Source organism: Taudactylus pleione, unplaced genomic scaffold (assembly GCF_031769625.1).
Source record: "Taudactylus pleione unplaced genomic scaffold, aTauple2 ptg000250l, whole genome shotgun sequence".
Classification (NCBI taxonomy): domain Eukaryota; kingdom Metazoa; phylum Chordata; class Amphibia; order Anura; family Myobatrachidae; genus Taudactylus; species Taudactylus pleione.
In genome coordinates, this window is record NW_028284652.1 from 11,890,397 (window position 1) to 11,909,088 (window position 18,692).

At 40.9% G+C, this 18,692-nt stretch overlaps 1 protein-coding gene across 3 annotated transcripts in view; it reads left to right on the top strand.

Annotated features, from left to right (window-relative positions):
- Positions 1 to 18,692, top strand: part of TAF6L (TATA-box binding protein associated factor 6 like) — a 25,320-nt gene continuing 6,628 nt past the window's right edge. Inside the window, exons 1-9 of one of the 3 annotated variants that reach the window (XM_088480109.1) lie at positions 871 to 997; positions 3,994 to 4,072; positions 5,459 to 5,612; positions 14,143 to 14,229; positions 14,731 to 14,881; positions 14,961 to 15,011; positions 15,090 to 15,184; positions 15,356 to 15,430; positions 17,367 to 17,584. In XM_088480109.1, coding sequence (XP_088336235.1) covers positions 5,466 to 5,612; positions 14,143 to 14,229; positions 14,731 to 14,881; positions 14,961 to 15,011; positions 15,090 to 15,184; positions 15,356 to 15,430; positions 17,367 to 17,584 — 824 coding nt within the window. In that variant the 5' untranslated portion in view covers positions 871 to 997; positions 3,994 to 4,072; positions 5,459 to 5,465. Of the gene's footprint in view, positions 87 to 870; positions 998 to 3,993; positions 4,073 to 5,458; positions 5,613 to 14,142; positions 14,230 to 14,730; positions 14,882 to 14,960; positions 15,012 to 15,089; positions 15,185 to 15,355; positions 15,431 to 17,366; positions 17,585 to 18,692 lie in introns of those variants that run through there. The other 2 variants (XM_088480110.1, XM_088480108.1) reach the window with 2 other exon arrangements.

Here is an 18,692-nt window from a genome sequence, read left to right on the forward strand (position 1 = left end):
ACAAGATTATATTCTCCCTCTATGCCCACGTGGATGGTAATGACATTGGACAGTAACTGATGACGTCAGGGTCAATCTACAGAATGGTATGTATCTAGCTGTAACCTTACAGATTTATTTGTTGCTTAAGCAGCCACAGTAGGACATCGGTGTGATATTGTCCGATGTCTACTATCATTTTTATATTGGGTGAGTTTAGAACTTTATTATATTCCCCTGGGAATTTTGCTATACCACAGCGCACACTACTGTTTGCTCGCTCTCATTTTCTGAAAGGAACGCTGACAAAATGGTTGTCATTGTAATCCATTCTACTGTGATATTGGTCACGCACCTGGCCATACCCCCTGCCCAGACTTCTGAAATTAAGGGGTCCCCATCCTGATTGGGCAGTGCGTACTCTGAAATGGACGCACTGGCTTATTTAGATGTGTAATAGGCTTATTATCCCTATTACACATCTAAATGTCGGAGGGTAAGAAACTCATCCCGTGACCCGCTGTGAGGCTATTACTGTTAATAGAAACACCTGGCACAGGCAGCTGCTGCAGAAGACGCTGCCAGGGCCCCATTTCATGGATCACATGACGCAACATTATAGGGAATATACCTTACACAATAGTGACCCAGACATCATCAGCCATTGTCCAACGTCATTCCCTACCATCAAAGTGGGCATAGAGGGGGACTATAATCATGTAGCGAGCCACCTAGCGTGGAGCCCGAAGCGAGCCTACGAGAGGCCAACTTTCTTTTTTTTTTTTTTTTGCTGGAGTGTGTGGGCAGGAAACTGCACTTCCGCCCTCAGTTTACGTCACTTCCAGGTACAGTATCTGAAGGGGAACTAGTCTTTTCCTTTACAATAGGGAAACTCAGCGGCGCCGGCTGCTGACGTGTGCGCTGGCCAATAGGAAGCCGTCAAGGTAGTGAGGAAATGCCGAGCTGCGTGTGGCGGGTAATGCGAGCTCTGTAGTAAAGGGCGAGTGCGGCTGGCTCGGTGAGTGTAATATGATATGTAAGTGCGTCACCGTATGGTGATAGCGCTGCCAACGGGTAGCTGCCGGGATGGTGCTGAGCTGAGGCGGTGCATGCTGGGAACTGGTAATCGTGACGTCAGAGAGAGGCAACTAGGAATCCGCAGCAATGAGCCCAATCTTACTAAAGTTGTCATAGTAACTGGTTCTGCTGCATGCATGTTGCATTTTGCGTTGGTCATAGCTGTGAACACTAGTTCCCTCAGGCTTGGGTTCTGGGTGCTCCCCCTCCAGCATCCATACCCAGGGTCTGTAGGAAGTATTGATGGGGCATAGGAGCTCATTTCTGTCCTTGTTGCTAGTAACGGGTTGTGCAGGCAGTGTAAGGGAATGTCAGTCTCAGAGCTGCCTGTACGTCTCACTGGCAGCTTTATAGTGTCACTCAGTGTTTTAGGTGCCACCAAAACTTTGATGCTATAGGTAGCGGCATTATTTAGTTGGCAAAACTTCCTATCTCCTAAGTATGCTGAATGGGAACGTGGCCATGTACCATATGGAAAAAGGATCTGCAGCAAGCAGCTGTGCACAACAACTGCCAGTGGTGTAGATTACCCAACAATTTTCCTGGGTACCATGGTCCCAGGACAGACTGGGAACAGTTGGGAGGTATGGTTTGCCTAATAATGGCACTGGCCCTGTCAGGACCTTTAAGCTGGGTACACACTGTGCGATTTATCGGCTGTTCAATTGAATGACTAATATATTGTGAGCGTGTCAGCGGGTGTTTATCCCCGATATATCTGTGACTGACTTCGTTCACAGACATATTGCATCGGCTGTGCAGCACAGCAGATGGCTGATATATCTGCAGAAATATTGGTGCATCTGCTGGTGTGTAGGGGCGACCTGCCTATCATATAACAGCAGGCGCTGATTGGTTGGTACTTTATCTCTCACCACTCTATCTCTCTCCAAGGTTTGATACATATCCCCTTTAAATCTATGGCACACAATACAGTGCATTCATATTTGACGTGCTCATGTTAAATCAAAGTAATGGAGCATACACACGGTCAGATTTTTCTTCAGATCTAAACGATAACTATTTTAAAAAATCGTTCATATCTGAAGGAAAATCTGACATATCTGTCAGATGAACGATTTGAACGATGCGCGTTCCCGATGGTCAGATAACGATATCTGACATCTGATGTGTTTGCAGTCAGACTTGGATGATTCCATTCATTTTAATGCAGTCAAAAATAGTTCAAATCTTTGGTAAAATCGTTCATCTGACAGATCTGACAAATCTGACCGTGTGTATGCTCCATTAGAATATAAAATAAGAACAGACACAAAATGCAGGGTCCTTTTCTAAGGAAAAATCTCAATGACATATTTTGAAGACCTGCTATGGTCCATGGTAACTAGTGCGATGTGTCCTCTGCTTTTAGAGCAGCAAAGTAGTAGCATTAGCTACACATAGATTCTGGTTGGATGGGGTTCCCAAGAGCAACTTCAGGTTTTGAAAAGATTTGCCTATAAACAGTTTATTTTATTGATAATCTGGTACAAAGTAATATAGTAAAACAAATGTTATAAAACATAAGGATATCTATTAACTGTTATATATACAGTGCACACATATTACACAGCACTTTCACACAGAATATTCATTCACATCAGTCCCTTCCCCAGCTTATCTTGCAATCCATTTTCCCTTCCACATGGACACATACACACCAGGGTTGTCTTTTGTTGTCAGAAGACAACCTACTAGTGTTTAAGATTGTGGGAAGAAACTCATGCAAACACAGTGAGGACATACAAACTCCATACAGCGCCCTGGGTGAATTTGACCTTCACGCTGAGAGACAGTATTGCTAAATATTGTCTCATGTACTACAGATAGGTGAGTTAAACATTGCACAGATTCTAAGCTAAATCATTATTCACACTACACTAGACTCTAATCACTGCTTGAATAATTTGCAGGGCACGATTCAATTAAACGCGAAGTGAATAGCGCCGGGAATGAGTTCCTAGAGCTATTCAATGCTGCGCGAAGTTAGGTCGGGGAAGGCTCGTTCTCGCGCCTTAAACGGGCATTCTCTGGCTAAACTTCCCGGTGCGGTGCTGTTTTTCCAGCGTTAAGGGCAGAAAACAGCATCGCGCCTGGTCTTTTGTCGGATTTCTGCTCGCATCCCCGGAGGTATGCGAGAAGAAATCCTTAGTCGGGTTTATCAGCGCAAATGAATTGAATAGCTCCGGGAGCTGATGCCCGGCGCTATTCACTTCGCATGGAATAGAATCGTGCCCCAAGTCCTTTAAGCATTTAGGAGTATAAACCCGTAGCATAAGTTAATATGCAGACTATTCCATTTCAGTCCCAAAGATTACATCCGGAAATTACATAAATATCGATTAACTGGTCAGATGTAATCATTTCCAGCTAATATGCAATGCTCTTTTTGAAATATATTGTGATTAATGCTGGTAAAAGAATATTCGCTGTTAGTAGTTATATAGAGTCTGCACTGAAGATAATCATTAAATTAAATAAGTCTCACTTCAGAGAGACAGGGATTGATGCAGAGTTGTACGCAAGTCCATTTAGTGGGCAGATCTTGCTTTTGTAAGCGCTGTGCATGGTCCATTGCAGAGTGCATGTATCTACAGCCAACTCCAATGCCTCTCAGGTGCATCTCTACATGTGGCTGAAAGGGTGTAATTGGGTGGAAACAAGACATTCGCACATAGGCTAGGTTGAGAGACTGTAGACTATGGAGAGTTGTGTGTGTATGCAGGGTTCTGTCTCTTTTTGGATGCATCTCTTGCTCCAATGATCCTGCTGGTGCAAATGCACACTGATAAATAGCATGGGCATGAAACCAGGTGTGCAGATAGTTGCAGTCCCATAGATATATACAGCTCTGCATATGGTCAAATATCTGCATTTGGTTCCATGCATGCAAAGTGGGTGTACAGTAACTGTGGCTAACCTGCACTGTTCCCATAGTGTTCAAGGTAGAAGATTCCCTACAAATTAAGATCAGATGGCTTCACAGGCTTGGATTATAACGCCATGGTGCATGCAGGTATATGTTGTACTCCTGAGTAGAATAAAAAAATGGTGATTTGAATAAGCCACTCCAAAATATGATCTATGCCTGGTAGCAGATAAAAGGTCAGTCATGCAATGGATGGGATGCAGTCAGGAAGCCAATGGTCGAAATGCCGACTGCCGGCTTCTCGACTGTCAAATTCCGGCAGGGTACTAATGACAGGCGTCGAAATCCCGACACCTGTCATTAGACCTATGCCCGACGTCTGGCATACCGATCGAAGGTAAGCCAGGAGGCGGGCATGGACAGCCGCAGGGGGGGAGGGTTAGGGGCTCCCAGGGGGGACTTAGGTTAGGCACCCCCCTCGGGAGGGTTAGGCTAGAGAAAGGGGGGGGGGGGAAGGTTTGGCACCCACCTGGGAGACTTAGATTTAGGCTGCGGGGAAGGGGGGTTAGGTTTAGGCACCCCTGAGGGAGAGGGGGGGGGTAGGGTTAGTGATACTTACCCAAATCCTCTGCCCGGTTTCCAGCGTCGGGATTTGATCCGCCGGCCTTACAGCCGGTGGTCATTCATACTGATTCCCAATGGATGTATGTCATGGAACGGAAAATCAAAAACAGCATATGGTTGTATCTCAAATAGTCATAAACCACCTGCTTTTCAAATAATGTGCAGTCACTAGTAAGGATAACAATGTTTTTATGTATCATCCACAAAGTGCCTTTTTAAATTGATATAATATGGCAATCTAAATCATGCTCACGACCCTGGAGAACAGCATTCTCTACAAGGTGTTGGTACGGTGCACAATGAACTCAAAACATAACTTACTATTATATATTTCAACATCTGTTTTCAAATGAATCCGCTGTTTAAAATATATATTTTTCATGTATATTCTTTGTTGTATTGCATTTTGGTGATAGCGACTCTGCTTTGATTTGTGGTTTCCATTTTTTTTGTTTTTCTTTATAATTTATGTAGGAAAAGTTTGTGTACATTTGCAGTCTGTTATAATGTTAGAATAGGTTTGCTTGTTACTATGGAATGCTGATAATTTTAGATTGTTTATAACTTGGTTGAACATACAATGTCATTATTTTACCTTGAATACTCCAAGGGATTCACTAGTCAGAAATATCTAAAAATAGTAACCTTTGTAACTGCTTATTGTCTTTAAGTTTCCATCCATATTTAGAAAGACTCATTGGAATAAATGTAATCAACTGCAATTTGTAAATTTACCAGCATATAAAAGGGCGATGTTATTAAAGGTAAAACACACTGGGTTTACCTTTTAAAGAAAATCAACGAACAGTTGTAAAATTGCAGTTCATGACATTTCCCCTGTTGTCAGACTTACATACTATCTAAACATGGTGATCCTGATAGTTGATACTGTGTATTTTTTGCTTGTAGCCTTGGAATGTCTCACACTGAGGACCGGCGCTATGTGGAACTTTGTCAGGATTCTATACGCCTGACTGCAGAAAGTGTGGGTCTAGATATCACTGATGACGTGGCTGCACTGCTTGCTGAAGATGTGTGTTATCGGCTCAGAGAAATCGCTCAGGTTTGTGAAGTCATTTGGCTGGATATTAAAATGTTTGATTTATTATCCCAAAAAATATCATAGTTATTATATTATCATTTATTTATATGGCGCCACAAGTGTCCGCAGCCCCTTACAAAGTACATAAACAAATAAGTGAACAAGAACTAGTGACAAACAAATGCCTTTAACTTGCACTTGGATTATATTGATTCTATTTAATACACCAAACTACTACAATTATAAATAAGCTGCAACTATCTTTACACCCACTGTTCCCGAAAAGATGTGAAAACAGCAAGAAAGGGAGGATGCGGACAATAGTTTATAAATAAATCAATAATATACAAGTGTATTTATTATATGTTATAAAATCAGTCTTTTTGGGAAAGTTGAAACACTCCAATAATCCAGTTTTGGCTCAGTGACAAGGATGGATTGCGTCAAAACAATTTTTCCCTTTGTGGTTGACCTTGAGATGACCCTCTGGATCCACGCCTTGTAGATGGAAACAAATGGAATAGTTCTTTCCGAGTATTAGTTTCCTCCGTGGTCTTAACTGCACTAAAACCCTCGCACCAAGAGACACCCAGACATAACAGGCCAAAGGGCCACTGTTCGTAAGAATGTTTTTTTTATTAAACATAAAATCACTCCATAAAATACATTAATATTTTTAAATTTACATCACAAGTGGTTTACAACAATAAGTTGTATTTTACACCATTGATAGGCAAACAATAAAAAATACACTGTCGCACCTTATAGTTCGCACCAATGGGACCCAACTAAACGGACAGATCTAAATAGTAATACAACCCAATGCGTTTCGTCCTTTATAAGGACTTAATCGGTAATTTAGAACAGAAAAAGAAAATGGGCGTAAACAGTTGATGCGAGACATTATAGTATTGATATCCCAGTTTAAAAAAACCTGAATACATGTATCACTTAGATTTCACAAGGCTAAGCCAAATTTAACTTCTCTACCTAGTCGCAATTTTACAGACATAAGTGTACAGATTTAAACTGGGTATTTACAAAGTCAAATCCAGATATAATTTCTCTACACATACAATGTTTAAATAAAAAGTGTATATACCTACCACTCAGTGATGTAACAATAAAACAAGTTCATATGACTGAATGGGGATTCACTGATATCCGCATACATCTAAAAAGGACCTACAAAATGTCAGAGAGGGTTTCTATACTATATATAATCCCAAAACGAGCAAATACATTTTAAAGAACCTTTAAATTTGTGATTCAATGCATACATACTCACAGCTTCTCAATATTTAGACAAATTAGACCGACTGAGTGGAATTTCACTGGTATAGATACAGACATTTCTCAGGAAAGTGCACATGTGCCACAAATGGATATATAATATGCTTTTGTGATAAAACAAAAATGACACCACCTTTATGGAACAACTATTACACTTATATGGAATAATATTTTAACCGTTATGGATTCACTAACTATGGTCTCTGGGCCTGATTCAGAGCCGCTCGTAAGCGGCCGCTCGTTCGCTATGAGCGATGTTCGCACAACTGCACATGCGTATGGGTCGTAATGCGCATGCACAAACCAGTCATTGCGGTCTTAAATCGAACGCTCGCAAAACAGCGAGGGACTGCTAATTTGATTGACAGAATGTACCGTTTGTGGGTGGTAACAGGGGAAGGTGCTTGAAAACGGGGGAGTGGAGATCCGAACGCTGGCATGCCAAACGGTCAAAAGGGCATTTAATGGGAGTGCGTAATTAGTAAAGCAGCGTCATCGACTACGTCACTTGGTTGTCTTTTAGCCTGAACTGCTCGCAGTGATAGTGTTAGGAAAAACCTACCACAAGCACTGCGAGCAGTTCAGATGCCTTTTGATGTACCCGATTAATCAAATAAATACCGGAGATGATGTGTGATGCGAACAGCAAAGGGGCGTCTTCACAAAATAGCGAGCGCATTTTTCGTTCGCTCGCTCAGACATAGAGGCGTCAACAAACTGCAATGAGCGAGGGCTCAATTTAAATAGCCGGCCCCTTTTTTGGAACGACCGTCCGCAAAGAGCGTCCGGCTCTGAATCAGGCCCTCTGTTCAAAATATTTGTTTAAAACAGGCTTGTTCAAACAGAGGCCAGCTTTAGAAGTCATTTAAACATTCCCCCTTTAACAATATAACCACACTACATATATTTATAATCTGTGGTTATCTTGAATACTAAACAGCAATATTACAATAATAACCAACAATAATTGTGGTCAATGTGGAGAATTCTGCAGAGAACTTACCCAGACCATTTTTCTGACCAGCAGCACCTCAGTGAGTGTCTATTCCTCCCACTCTCTTCCTTTTAACCCTCCTAGTACATGACATCACTTCCTTTACTTAGTGTGAATGAGAACTAATTATCCCTAAATACAACCTCTTTAACTGTCAAAACACTTATATTGAATCAATGGCATCTTACTCAATCTCCATATATTCACCCATACTTAAAATATAATCGCCCAAAGGACTAAATAAATATTTAATGTGATACTTCCAGGTTCGGAAGCAATTCTACCCATCATGCCCAGCGTGCGTTCCACTAAGTACACGTGGAATGTCCAGCGTGCGTTCCACTACGTCCCCATCTGCCCCGGTCCTCCCCAATCATCTGACTAGTTGGGGCCAATGCAGTTCCATCCCTAAACCCTCCCACCGGACCTTCTCCGACTACAGGCTTCTTACCCGGCTCCCTCGTCTACCGGTATGGTTTACAATTAACTAGAGGAAAAACTCCTCTATCGTCTATGTTGCGCCCGTTTTCTTGAAGTTTACCTCGAAGCAGCCTTATTTGTAGAGTTCAAATGCGGCTCTTATACTTAGCAGTGTAAACATAAACAACAGAGAAACATATCTCTAGCGTCAATGTACAGTGGCCATATTTTAAAAGTGTTACTATCAGGGGTCACATAAACCACAGCATTTAATAAACAGCAACTACCTTTTGGGAATGTCTTTATTCACTTCCACCTTGTATGACTTCCTTATTCCCCAGATAGTACAAATATATAAATCTACCCTCCCAAAGTATATAATGACTAGACTAAAACATGTATTAACTAATTTGTGGAACTTCCTATAATTTATCTGCTCTATTAACCTTGTATGAACCTTATACTAACTAATAGGTGGACGTATACTACGTTGTTTCCACTGTACTGGTCGGCCCTACATATCCCTACCCTTTAACCCTTCTATAAAATCGATATAAAACACCTATATGTTCCATAAACTATCAGACAAACATGATAAAGGGCGCAATTTCCCACATTGTCCTACAATTTTACATTAAATGAACAAAACATCATGTATTCGACAATCTCAACACAACAACAATAATCAGTTTTAGTCAGATGAAAGCTACAATATCAATGTTTTCATTCAACCCCCCCCCCCCGGGTGTATAATGTTCAGGTTGTAGATCCAATTGACAGTTGTAATTCTCTACTACCTCCCCTTCCTTTTACACAAATATGTTCTATAGCTGTGAATGTAAGGCAATTCACGTCTGAATGGTGCATTTCCTGAAAATGTCGGGGTAGGCTATGTAGGAGGACTTCATTTTTAATATTTCGTAAATGTTCTTGAATACGAATCTTCAAGCTTCTCTTCGTTTTTTCCTACATAAGCCTTACCGCAACTACAGGTTATTCTATATATCACAAAATTGGCATTCCAAGTAATAGTATATTTAATACTGTATTTCCTATTCTCTCCATTATTCCCGGAAAAAGAAAACTAGCTCTACTCCATAAATTTACAGCAGATACACTTCCCACAGGGGAAACAACCTGTTCTCCTATCCTATCCAAAAAACTGCGCGTCTAGTTTTTTCTTTGATCTATTTAAGTTTGCTTGGGGCCAGGATCTTTTTCATATTGGTTGCCATTTTATAAATCATCCTTGGTTTGGGGGGTAGACTAAGGCCTAAAATGGGATCCTTCAGTAATATGTCCCAATGTCGTTTAAGGATATTGTTAATCTTCCTACTTTCTCTATTGAATTGTGTAATAAAAGGTCTGTTTTCCACAACCTCTTCGTTCATAGGGCCTGATTCAGAGCCGGTCGCTCTGACAGTGCGCTCGCTCTGAATCAGGGACGGTCTTTTTTTTTTTTTTTTTTTTTAAGGAAGGCCTCCTGGCTGCTTGCGTAGCTGTGGGTGACCACCCACAGCTATAGCGAGCGGCCATGATGATGGTCGCGATGGTCAAGACCATCGCGACCATCGGGCTTGCGACGAGACCCTTGTGGTAGGGTCTCGTGGCCGCAAGCCCCAGAGAGCTTTCAGCTCTAACAGAGCCGAAAGCTCTCCCACTGACATCACTTGTGATGTCAGTGGGGCCGCCCCCAGACGGTAGGCGTTCTCATGGGAACGCCTCCGTCTGGGCAGCCACCCCCCCGGCCCGCCCACCAAAGGGGTCGTGTTGTCACTCAACATCGACAGCACGCCCCCTTTGGTGGGAGACCCGGAGCGACGGATTGCCCGTCGCTATCCAGGTCTCGCGCATGCGCACAACGGAGCCGGCTCCGTCGTGCGCATGCGCTCTGGGCCACCATCGACCCGGTTGCGATCGCTCAGCGCTTGCGACCGGGTCTGAATCGGGCCCATAGTCCCCATTTTTTTCTTTTAGGAAATCCTTTCTATCCAATTTTGAAGCTCTAATTCAGGGGTCTTCAAACTTGGCCCTCCAGATGCTGTGGAACTACACATCCCAGCATGCACTGCACATAGTTTTAGCATGCTGTTATATCAAAAAGGTGGCAGTGCATGATGGGATGTGTAGTTCCACAGCAGCTGGAGGGCCAAGTTTGAAGACCCCTGCTCTAATTGCTGCTTCCATCACTTCATCTCTATTGTACCCTCTTTCAGAAAACCCATCCTTAAGCAACTCATCCCAAAATTGACTTTAATTATTACAATTCTTCCGGAGTCTTAACACTTGGGCATTTGGTACATTTATTAATCCATCCTATAGATTGTAAGCTTGCGAACAGGGCCTGCCTACCTATATATCCGTTTGTTATTACCCAGTTTTGTTCTATTAATGCTTACAATTGTAAAGCGCAATGGAATATCCTGCGCTATACAGTATAAGAAACTGTTAATAAATAAATGTGGCCAAATGGCAGCTAGATGAAGGGATGTTTGCATCCACTTCTTTGAAAAAGGTCTTAGTAGTTATCTCTTTATCTGGTTCCTCCTCCAAAACTATATCCAAATAGTCTATACATTCCTTGTGCTGTTTAAATGTAAACCTCAAGTTGTATTCATTATTATTAATATGGGCTATAAATTGTTCAATACTTGTTGAATCTCCTGACCAGGTAAATATCAAATCATCAATGAATCATACAGAGGGGAATGGTTGAATGAACCCCTTCTTGGTTTCATTTTAATTTGTTGACTTTCGGATCTGTGGCGATAGCGAGATTGGCGCTGCGGGTATCTATCCCATTTATTAACTGTATCCATATAGTTGTTAGATTTACCTGGTTGGGTACTATTTTCCTGTGCTGTAAAGGAACCTTTCTATTATCATAATATCTTTTATCTCTTATAAACTCTTTTTTTCATGGAAATAATATCATATTCTAACCTATCCAACTTATCTTCAAAGTCCTCAACAACTCTCTTGAATTCCTCAGTTTGTTCAAACTTCGTTTCTAGTTTCTCAGATTTATTCATATAGTCCTCAATTCTCACCAACTCTTTTCTTACTTTCATAGATAATAAGTCTCATAAGTTACACCGAATACTTATCCAAAATATGATACAAACTCAATAAAACCCATCATCTTGAGATCCAAAAGTTGGAGCTTTAGATAACCGTAATCCTCTCGGTATGTGGCCCACCTCCTAAATATTTCTCCAAAGTTAGGATGTCATACTATCCTTTCAATTTTCTAATTGCAAGCTTCTCCATACTTGAGAGATAACAAGAATAATCTTCCATAATTGTCTTCTAATTCCAAAATCAGATCCTCATCTTAAAAGATAGATCTACATTTTTGGGATTTCTTAGGACGATCCCTAAACACAGGCATCTTAGCCAGCTGCAGTATAGGCTGCTATCCATAAACAATCTCACAAACCAATGCCTTTAACTTGTGCTTGGATTATATTGATTCTATTTAATACACCAAACTACTACAATTATAGATAAGCTGTACTTCTCTTTACACCCCCTGTTAGAAGGGTTCCCGAAAAGATGTGAAAAGAAACAAGTGACGTAGAATACAATGCAGGACAAGGACATGGTTTATACACATTGCTGCATAAGCGATCATAACACTCAAAATAAGCAGCTGGGCGTAAGTAACAATGTTAGGTGCCATTGTGGGGAGTAAGGAGTAGATAAAAGTATAAACAAGGAGAAGCACATGAGGGAAAGAGGCCCTTGATCGTGAGAGCTTACATTCTAAAGGGGAGGGGCAGACAAACACGTGTGACACAGATGGGGTAGCCTGGGTGTAAGGAGCATGTAGCAGTGTGTTAGGAAGAAAGCTGGAAGGCTTTGATGATGATGATGTAGTGTGTCTTCAGAGCTTGTTTGAAGATTTGTGGAGAGTCTGATTGGGAGAGGGAGAGAGAGTTCCAGAGGTAGAGAGCAGCACGGGCAAAATCTTGGAAGCGGGAGTGAGAGGAAGTAATCAGTTGGCAGGAGAGGCAGCGTGCATTTGTTGAGCGATGTGGGCAGGTGGGAGTGTGAAGGGAGATGAGGTCAGAGATGTAAATGGGAGAAGATTGGGTGAGGGCTTTGTGAGTGTAAGAACCTTGAATTGGGTTCCGAAGGTAAACGAGAACCAGTGTAGCGCTTGTAGGAGAGGGGAGGCAGATGTAGCGCGTTTTGGAGAGGAATATGAGCCGAGCAGCAGCATTGAGGACAGATTGGAGAGGAGAGAGATGGGAGATGGGGAGGCCTGATAGGAGGAGGTTGCAGTAGTTCAATCGGGAGATGAACAGTGAGTAAATGAGGGTTTTAGTAGCATCATATGTAAGAAAGGGTCTGATCCTGGAAATATTTTTGTGATGGAAATGACAGGACTGCGAGAGGTGCTGAATGTGTGGTTTGACGGAGAGGGAGGAGTCCAGGATAACCCGAAGACAGCGCACTTTGGGGCTAGAGGAGATTGTTGTGCTGTCAATTGATAATGAAATTGTGGGAAGTGAAGTTATGCGAGAGGGTGGGAAGATGATCAGCTCAGTCTTAGAGGGGTATTCAATATGGGAGCGAAAAGTCCAGCATGGACCACATCGGAGCTTTTCCTGGGATAAAGTATCGGGCGTGCGCCTGCTTTATCCCCGTATTCAATTAAAAAGCTTCGAAAACGGGAGCCGGCGATATAGGATCGGCGAAAAAAACTGGGATTTACCTGGAATAAATTGTAGGACTCCCCCTAAAGCTGTCTAAACATGGAACCCCTGTTTTAGCCTGCAAATGAAAGTCAGGGTTATAAATAGCCGTGGCAGGTGTTTTTTTTTCCAACATTGAAGAAGTGATGCAGAAGAGCACTTAGGTTATTTTTGTAGTTTTTTTTAAGTGGTCCCATCAAATTTGGGGTACATGAAAATGGACACTAGCATATTTTTAAGTCCCTAAAATGCACCTGCCGCTAATGGCCTATTCTAGAAAACACCTGCCCCATATTTGCAGAATAGCCCTGAACCGATTTCCCTATTTTGAAACACTTCTTTTCCTTTTTTTTTTTTTTTTTTTTTCACCCCAATTTTGAAATTAATTTTTTTGGGCTCTCCCTATTTTTTTTTTTAAACTTTTTTTGACAGTTATTTTTAAAATGTCATTCCCATGGGTGCAGGCTATTTTCTTTTAAGCCTGCACTCCTAAATCCCAATTCTGCACTTTTCACCACCTATTCAGTGGTGAAAAGTTATCCCCGTTTTTTTCAAAGACTTTTCGAACCTGCAAAAAGTCTTTGAAATTGAATACGGGGATAATTGAAATCGGCGAAAATTACGTCATCGGCGATAATTTATCGCCGATTCCGAAATTTTAGCTCCAAATTGAATACTCCTGTTAGACATGTTAAGTTTAAGAAAGCGTTGGGACATCCAGGAAAAAGATAGCAGAGAAACAGTTGGAAATACGAGTGAGGAGAAAGTGGCAGAGGTGAGAGGAGGAAAGGTAGATCTGAGTATCATCCGCATAGAGATGATATTGGAGGTCAAAAGAGCTGATGAGTTCACCTATAGTTCCAAATTTCTCAAACAGGCACAGCATGTCTTTTTTAAATCATGGTAATCCTACAATGTGCTACAGAAAGAGAGACTGTATCAGTAATTGACTGAACAAATATGTAATTGTAATACAGTGTTACTGTAGTGTAGAGTGTTGGTGTACATCACGCTACCACATAGTGCATGGTCTTATTCTGTGTTCAGTAATTGCTACAAATTGTTGTGCCGTGTTGTATCTGATGTGTTTTCAGTTCAGTCTCATTCCTCTGACAATATCATAATATATTCCTTTCACCGTCAGTTGAGTGCACAATCTCTCAGACACTCCCGACGCCGAAGACTGACCGTGGAGGACTTTAACCGTGCTTTGCGCTGGAGCAATGTAGAGGTAAATGTAACAATGCAACATTTTTGAAAATACAATTTAATTCAAGTAATTTGTGGCACTATAGCGCCAACATTGTTAGCTACACATTGTTGTCTAGTCTTTCAGCACGATCACTAAAGGATTAATGGGGAGATGTATCAAGCCATCTAAAGAGTGGAGAAGTTCCCCATAGCAACCAATCAGCTATGAGGTGACATTTATCAACTACATTGTATAAAATTATAGGCAGAAGCTGCTGAATGGTTGCTATGGGCAACTTTTCCACTTTTTAGAAGGCTTGATGCATCTCCCCTTAAATATGTCGCCAGTTTATAGGGAAGGCCAAGCTGGACATGTATGCTCATTGATGGTTGGGCCAAACAACCAGTGTTTACTGTATACACAAGCAGATGTAGACCAAATTCAATAAGATCATTTTTTGGAGCAGTGCATGTACCAGCTAAGACCAGTTTTGTTTTTGTGTCTAGCATAACAGGTTTTCCTGGTGCTCTTCTCTCCTAGCCGATCTATGGTCATGGATCCCCAGATCCAGTTTCATTCCGAAGTGTTAGAGATGGGGACTGTCACTGTGCTGAGGACCGTGAAATAAATCTGGTGGAGCTGGCATTGGCTACAAATCTACTGAAGGGAACAGCGGAGACTACTGTAAGAGGTAAGGCAACTATTCTGCCTATCTAGCAACTTTAATTTTTCTGGAAATTTGGGTAATCTGCTTTTTTCTTTTCTTCCAGTTCATGTTTCTTATCTGGATGGTAAAGGGAATCTGGAGCCTCAGGGAACAGGTAAGCTGTAACCATATCATTCTGTATCACTACACTGGTCACTTCCATGTGGTAACTCTTCCCTCTATCTTTCTCCAGTTCCCGCAGCAGTCTCTCTACTGACAGATGACCTTCTGAAATATTATCAACGTGTGACCAGAGCTGTGCTGGGGGACGACTTACATCTTATGAAGGTAATGCTAGCAATATTCCTAGCCATACGCAGCATGATTGATCCCATAGGAAGTGCCTTAGTTGCTGGAGTTAGGTGCACTGCTCCTCTGAACCCAGCAACAGATATTTATCTTGTTCCGATTGCATACTGTTCTTCATCATGGTATCTGTTCTTTCCCAATACCTCCCAGGTGGCTCTTCAAGATTTACAGACAAATTCAAAGGTCGCTGCTCTGCTACCATATTTTGTGTATGTGGTCAGTGGGGTGAGTATATAATTACAGTGAAGTACCAATAATATTGTATTGAAGGTGAGCTCTATGCAGTGCTAGTGAGAGGCTGGTATACTATCCTAAACCTTTATTATTACTATTAAAGTATATAGGGGGTAATATTTGCTCTAGTTTTATAATTGTGCATGATGACATTGAGAGATTTCTGTCTCAGGAGCGTTTCCAATGTGAAGGAATATATGGATTAGGAGCTCATCTTTGTCAACATTGGACCAGCCATAGACAATATAAAACTATGGTGATGAGAGTGGCGCTATTATCAGTCACCTGGATGTGAATAGACTTGATGTATTATAAAAATAAAGGTAAAATTAATACTTTGCTTTGGAATAAAAGGCGGTAGTTCTGATCCCTTTATTGTATTGTGTTGATATCCTCGAAGTTCCGTGTTTGTATAATTTTACATACAATTAAAGAGAAAATAACACAATGTGTGAACCAGATTTTAACAGAGTATATCTAAACTGGTATTAGGTGTGTATAGTATCAATTGGTGTACAGAGCATACTTCCTTTTATTCCAAAGCTAAAGGTGTGTACACACACAACTATGTAAGTAATGCACGATTTTTGTTCAGTTTTTCCCTTGAAAAAGTGAACGAAAATCGTTTTACAAAGTAGTTGGTTTTACTTTACTTAATAAACGATTTTCTGTGTGTTGAAGGAAAAATATTGCAACTTCTATTGAAAATTGTTCAGTTGGCCAGTCTGACTGAACGACAAACTACAATCGACAAACGTGAACGTGCATGAACGATAATCGTTTATCGTTTTACACTCAACGATTTTTTGAACGATAACGACGTCGTTATAGTTAAATTGTTCAAAAATTGTGTGTGTGTGTGTACGCACCTTTTAGAATTAATTTTACTTTTATTTACTTTTAGAACACCTCAAGTCTATTCGCCACCAGGTGACTTTGATAATAGGTCCTCTCTCATCACCATATTATTATATTGTCTATATTATTTTTGGATATTTGGGATTAAACCATCGGTGTTGACCAGGCAGCAATTGTCTTTAGTGAAGCACCTCAATCCCCTTATTCTCTATTTTGAGAGAGTTGGCCTATGTCTACTAAGATACAGAAGTGTGAGCTATGAGCACCTGCTATCTATATTGTTGTCTCGTTTTCATTCACCAAGTAATGTATGGGAGAGTTTGTACAACAAGATGCAAAGTGGATGCAAGATAGGAATTTCATGAGAAGGTGAATTTTGGGTAAAGCTTTTAAAAATGTTACAGCTTGAGGAGACTCCCGAAAGAGCATGTTCTATGGCTGGGATGCAGCTCCAATGTCTCTATGTATCAGAAGTAATATTCAGATGATTTTGACCAACCTGCAATAGATATCGTTTCTGCATGTCCACAATGGCAATTTCGGCTTGCAATTCATACAGTTGAATATCAGTCTACATTCTAAGGCAACAACTGAAAGAAACAGTGCATCCTCTCAAAGCCCTCCTGTCAGAATAAATGTGCCCTGTATCCTCCATCTTTAGCTGACCTGGTTGGAATGCTCACCCCTTTCCTTCATGTCTAGACTACGCTGGGAGCAGTGGGTGTAATAGTGAACATTCCATAGTGAAAAATCGTTCAGTTTCTGAGTTATAACAATGAACGATTATCGTTCATGCGCGTTCCCGTTTGTAGTTCATTCTGACTGACCAACTGAACGATTTTCATTAAGGGAAGTTACAAAAATCCTTTGTAGTTCAAAAAATTGTTCATTACACTTTAAAAAATCTGACAGAAAATCGTTCATAAAATCGTTGGTAACAAAATCGTTGTGTGTGTATGCAGCTTTAGGAATACATTATAAGATCAGTCATGTTGGTTTATTTCTGTGTCAATGTCTCCTTTTATGTTTTTTCCCAATTCATATAATTGCTTTTCCTTCTATATTTCAGGTTAAGTCAGTCAGTCATGACCTAGAGCAGCTGAGCCGTCTGTTGCAGTTGGTGCGGTCTCTGCTGTGGAATCCCTTTCTGTATTTGGGTAGTTACGGATGCAGTCTCATGCAGAGTGTACTGTACTGTGTAACAGAGCCACTTGCCGCCTCCATAAACCCTCTCAATGACCACTGGACTTTGCGAGACTACGGAGCAGGATTACTCAGTTGTATATGGTGAGGGCAGTCGTCATACATGTTACATACGCACAGCTTTCTCATTGGGTTGTTTTTTTTTTTTTTTGTAATATCTTTTCAAAAGGTAGATAGTTATGTATGTGAACATGAAAATGATTTCATAAGGTATAACCTATGGGTCGCTACTACAGGTGTATACAAACAGATGGATGAACATTATGAACAGTAAAGAATAAATCCTTACCTTAAGTTAGAGGGTCTGTAATTCACAGTCTCCTCTTTGTACAGGAATCAACATTCAAAGATGTTCATATTATGAAAGGGATAAAAAATGCCAACATCCGGTATCATAATACTGCTTAAAAGTTTAGTGTACTGTAGTCTGAGGGAGGGAGCTATGAATTACGGACCCGCTAACTTAAGATAATATTTTTTTTTAAAAAGTATTTCTTTTTTTTACTATTCAGAACTTTCAACAATCTGTGTATAGCGCCATGTAAACTTCCATCTTTAACACTTTTTGTGTGCATATATATTACTGGTGGATTATAGCGGTAGCTGTTTAGGCCATCAATTTGTGTGCCAAATTGTTTCTCTACCACTATATTCATTCAGTGACAATGATTTAGCTTTATTTGGTTAGCTATGTTTAAATGACAAGAAAGCACATTATCTAGGATGCTGAAGGAAAAAAAATGGAATTTACAGTTTCAATCATATTTTGCTTAGTTAGCTGTCAACAGTGAAAAGTCTGTGAATGTGGGCAGAATATCTGTGCCATTTATTCACCTCCATTACCTAACCCTGCAAACCATTATAGTTTAGCCTACATTATAATGCTTTCAGGAGCTCTCCTTTACAAACTGTCAGGCTGTGGGCTAGACTACTGGGCAATATTAATCTGTTCAGAGGTGATGATGGGGCCATTGTAAAGAGATTAGTGTTTGTAAAAGGGGCTGGCAGTATGGACCATTTGCAAAGGGCTCCAGTATGCTAATGTGGCATCCATTTTGGAAGCGAGGTGTATGCATTGTCTATACACTTCATTCAAACAAAATGGCTACCATAATGTGGACATGACTTTCAAGCTATTATTTCAGTTTGAAAAGGTAAATGGTTTAAGCCCACCTCCAAATAGTAATATATT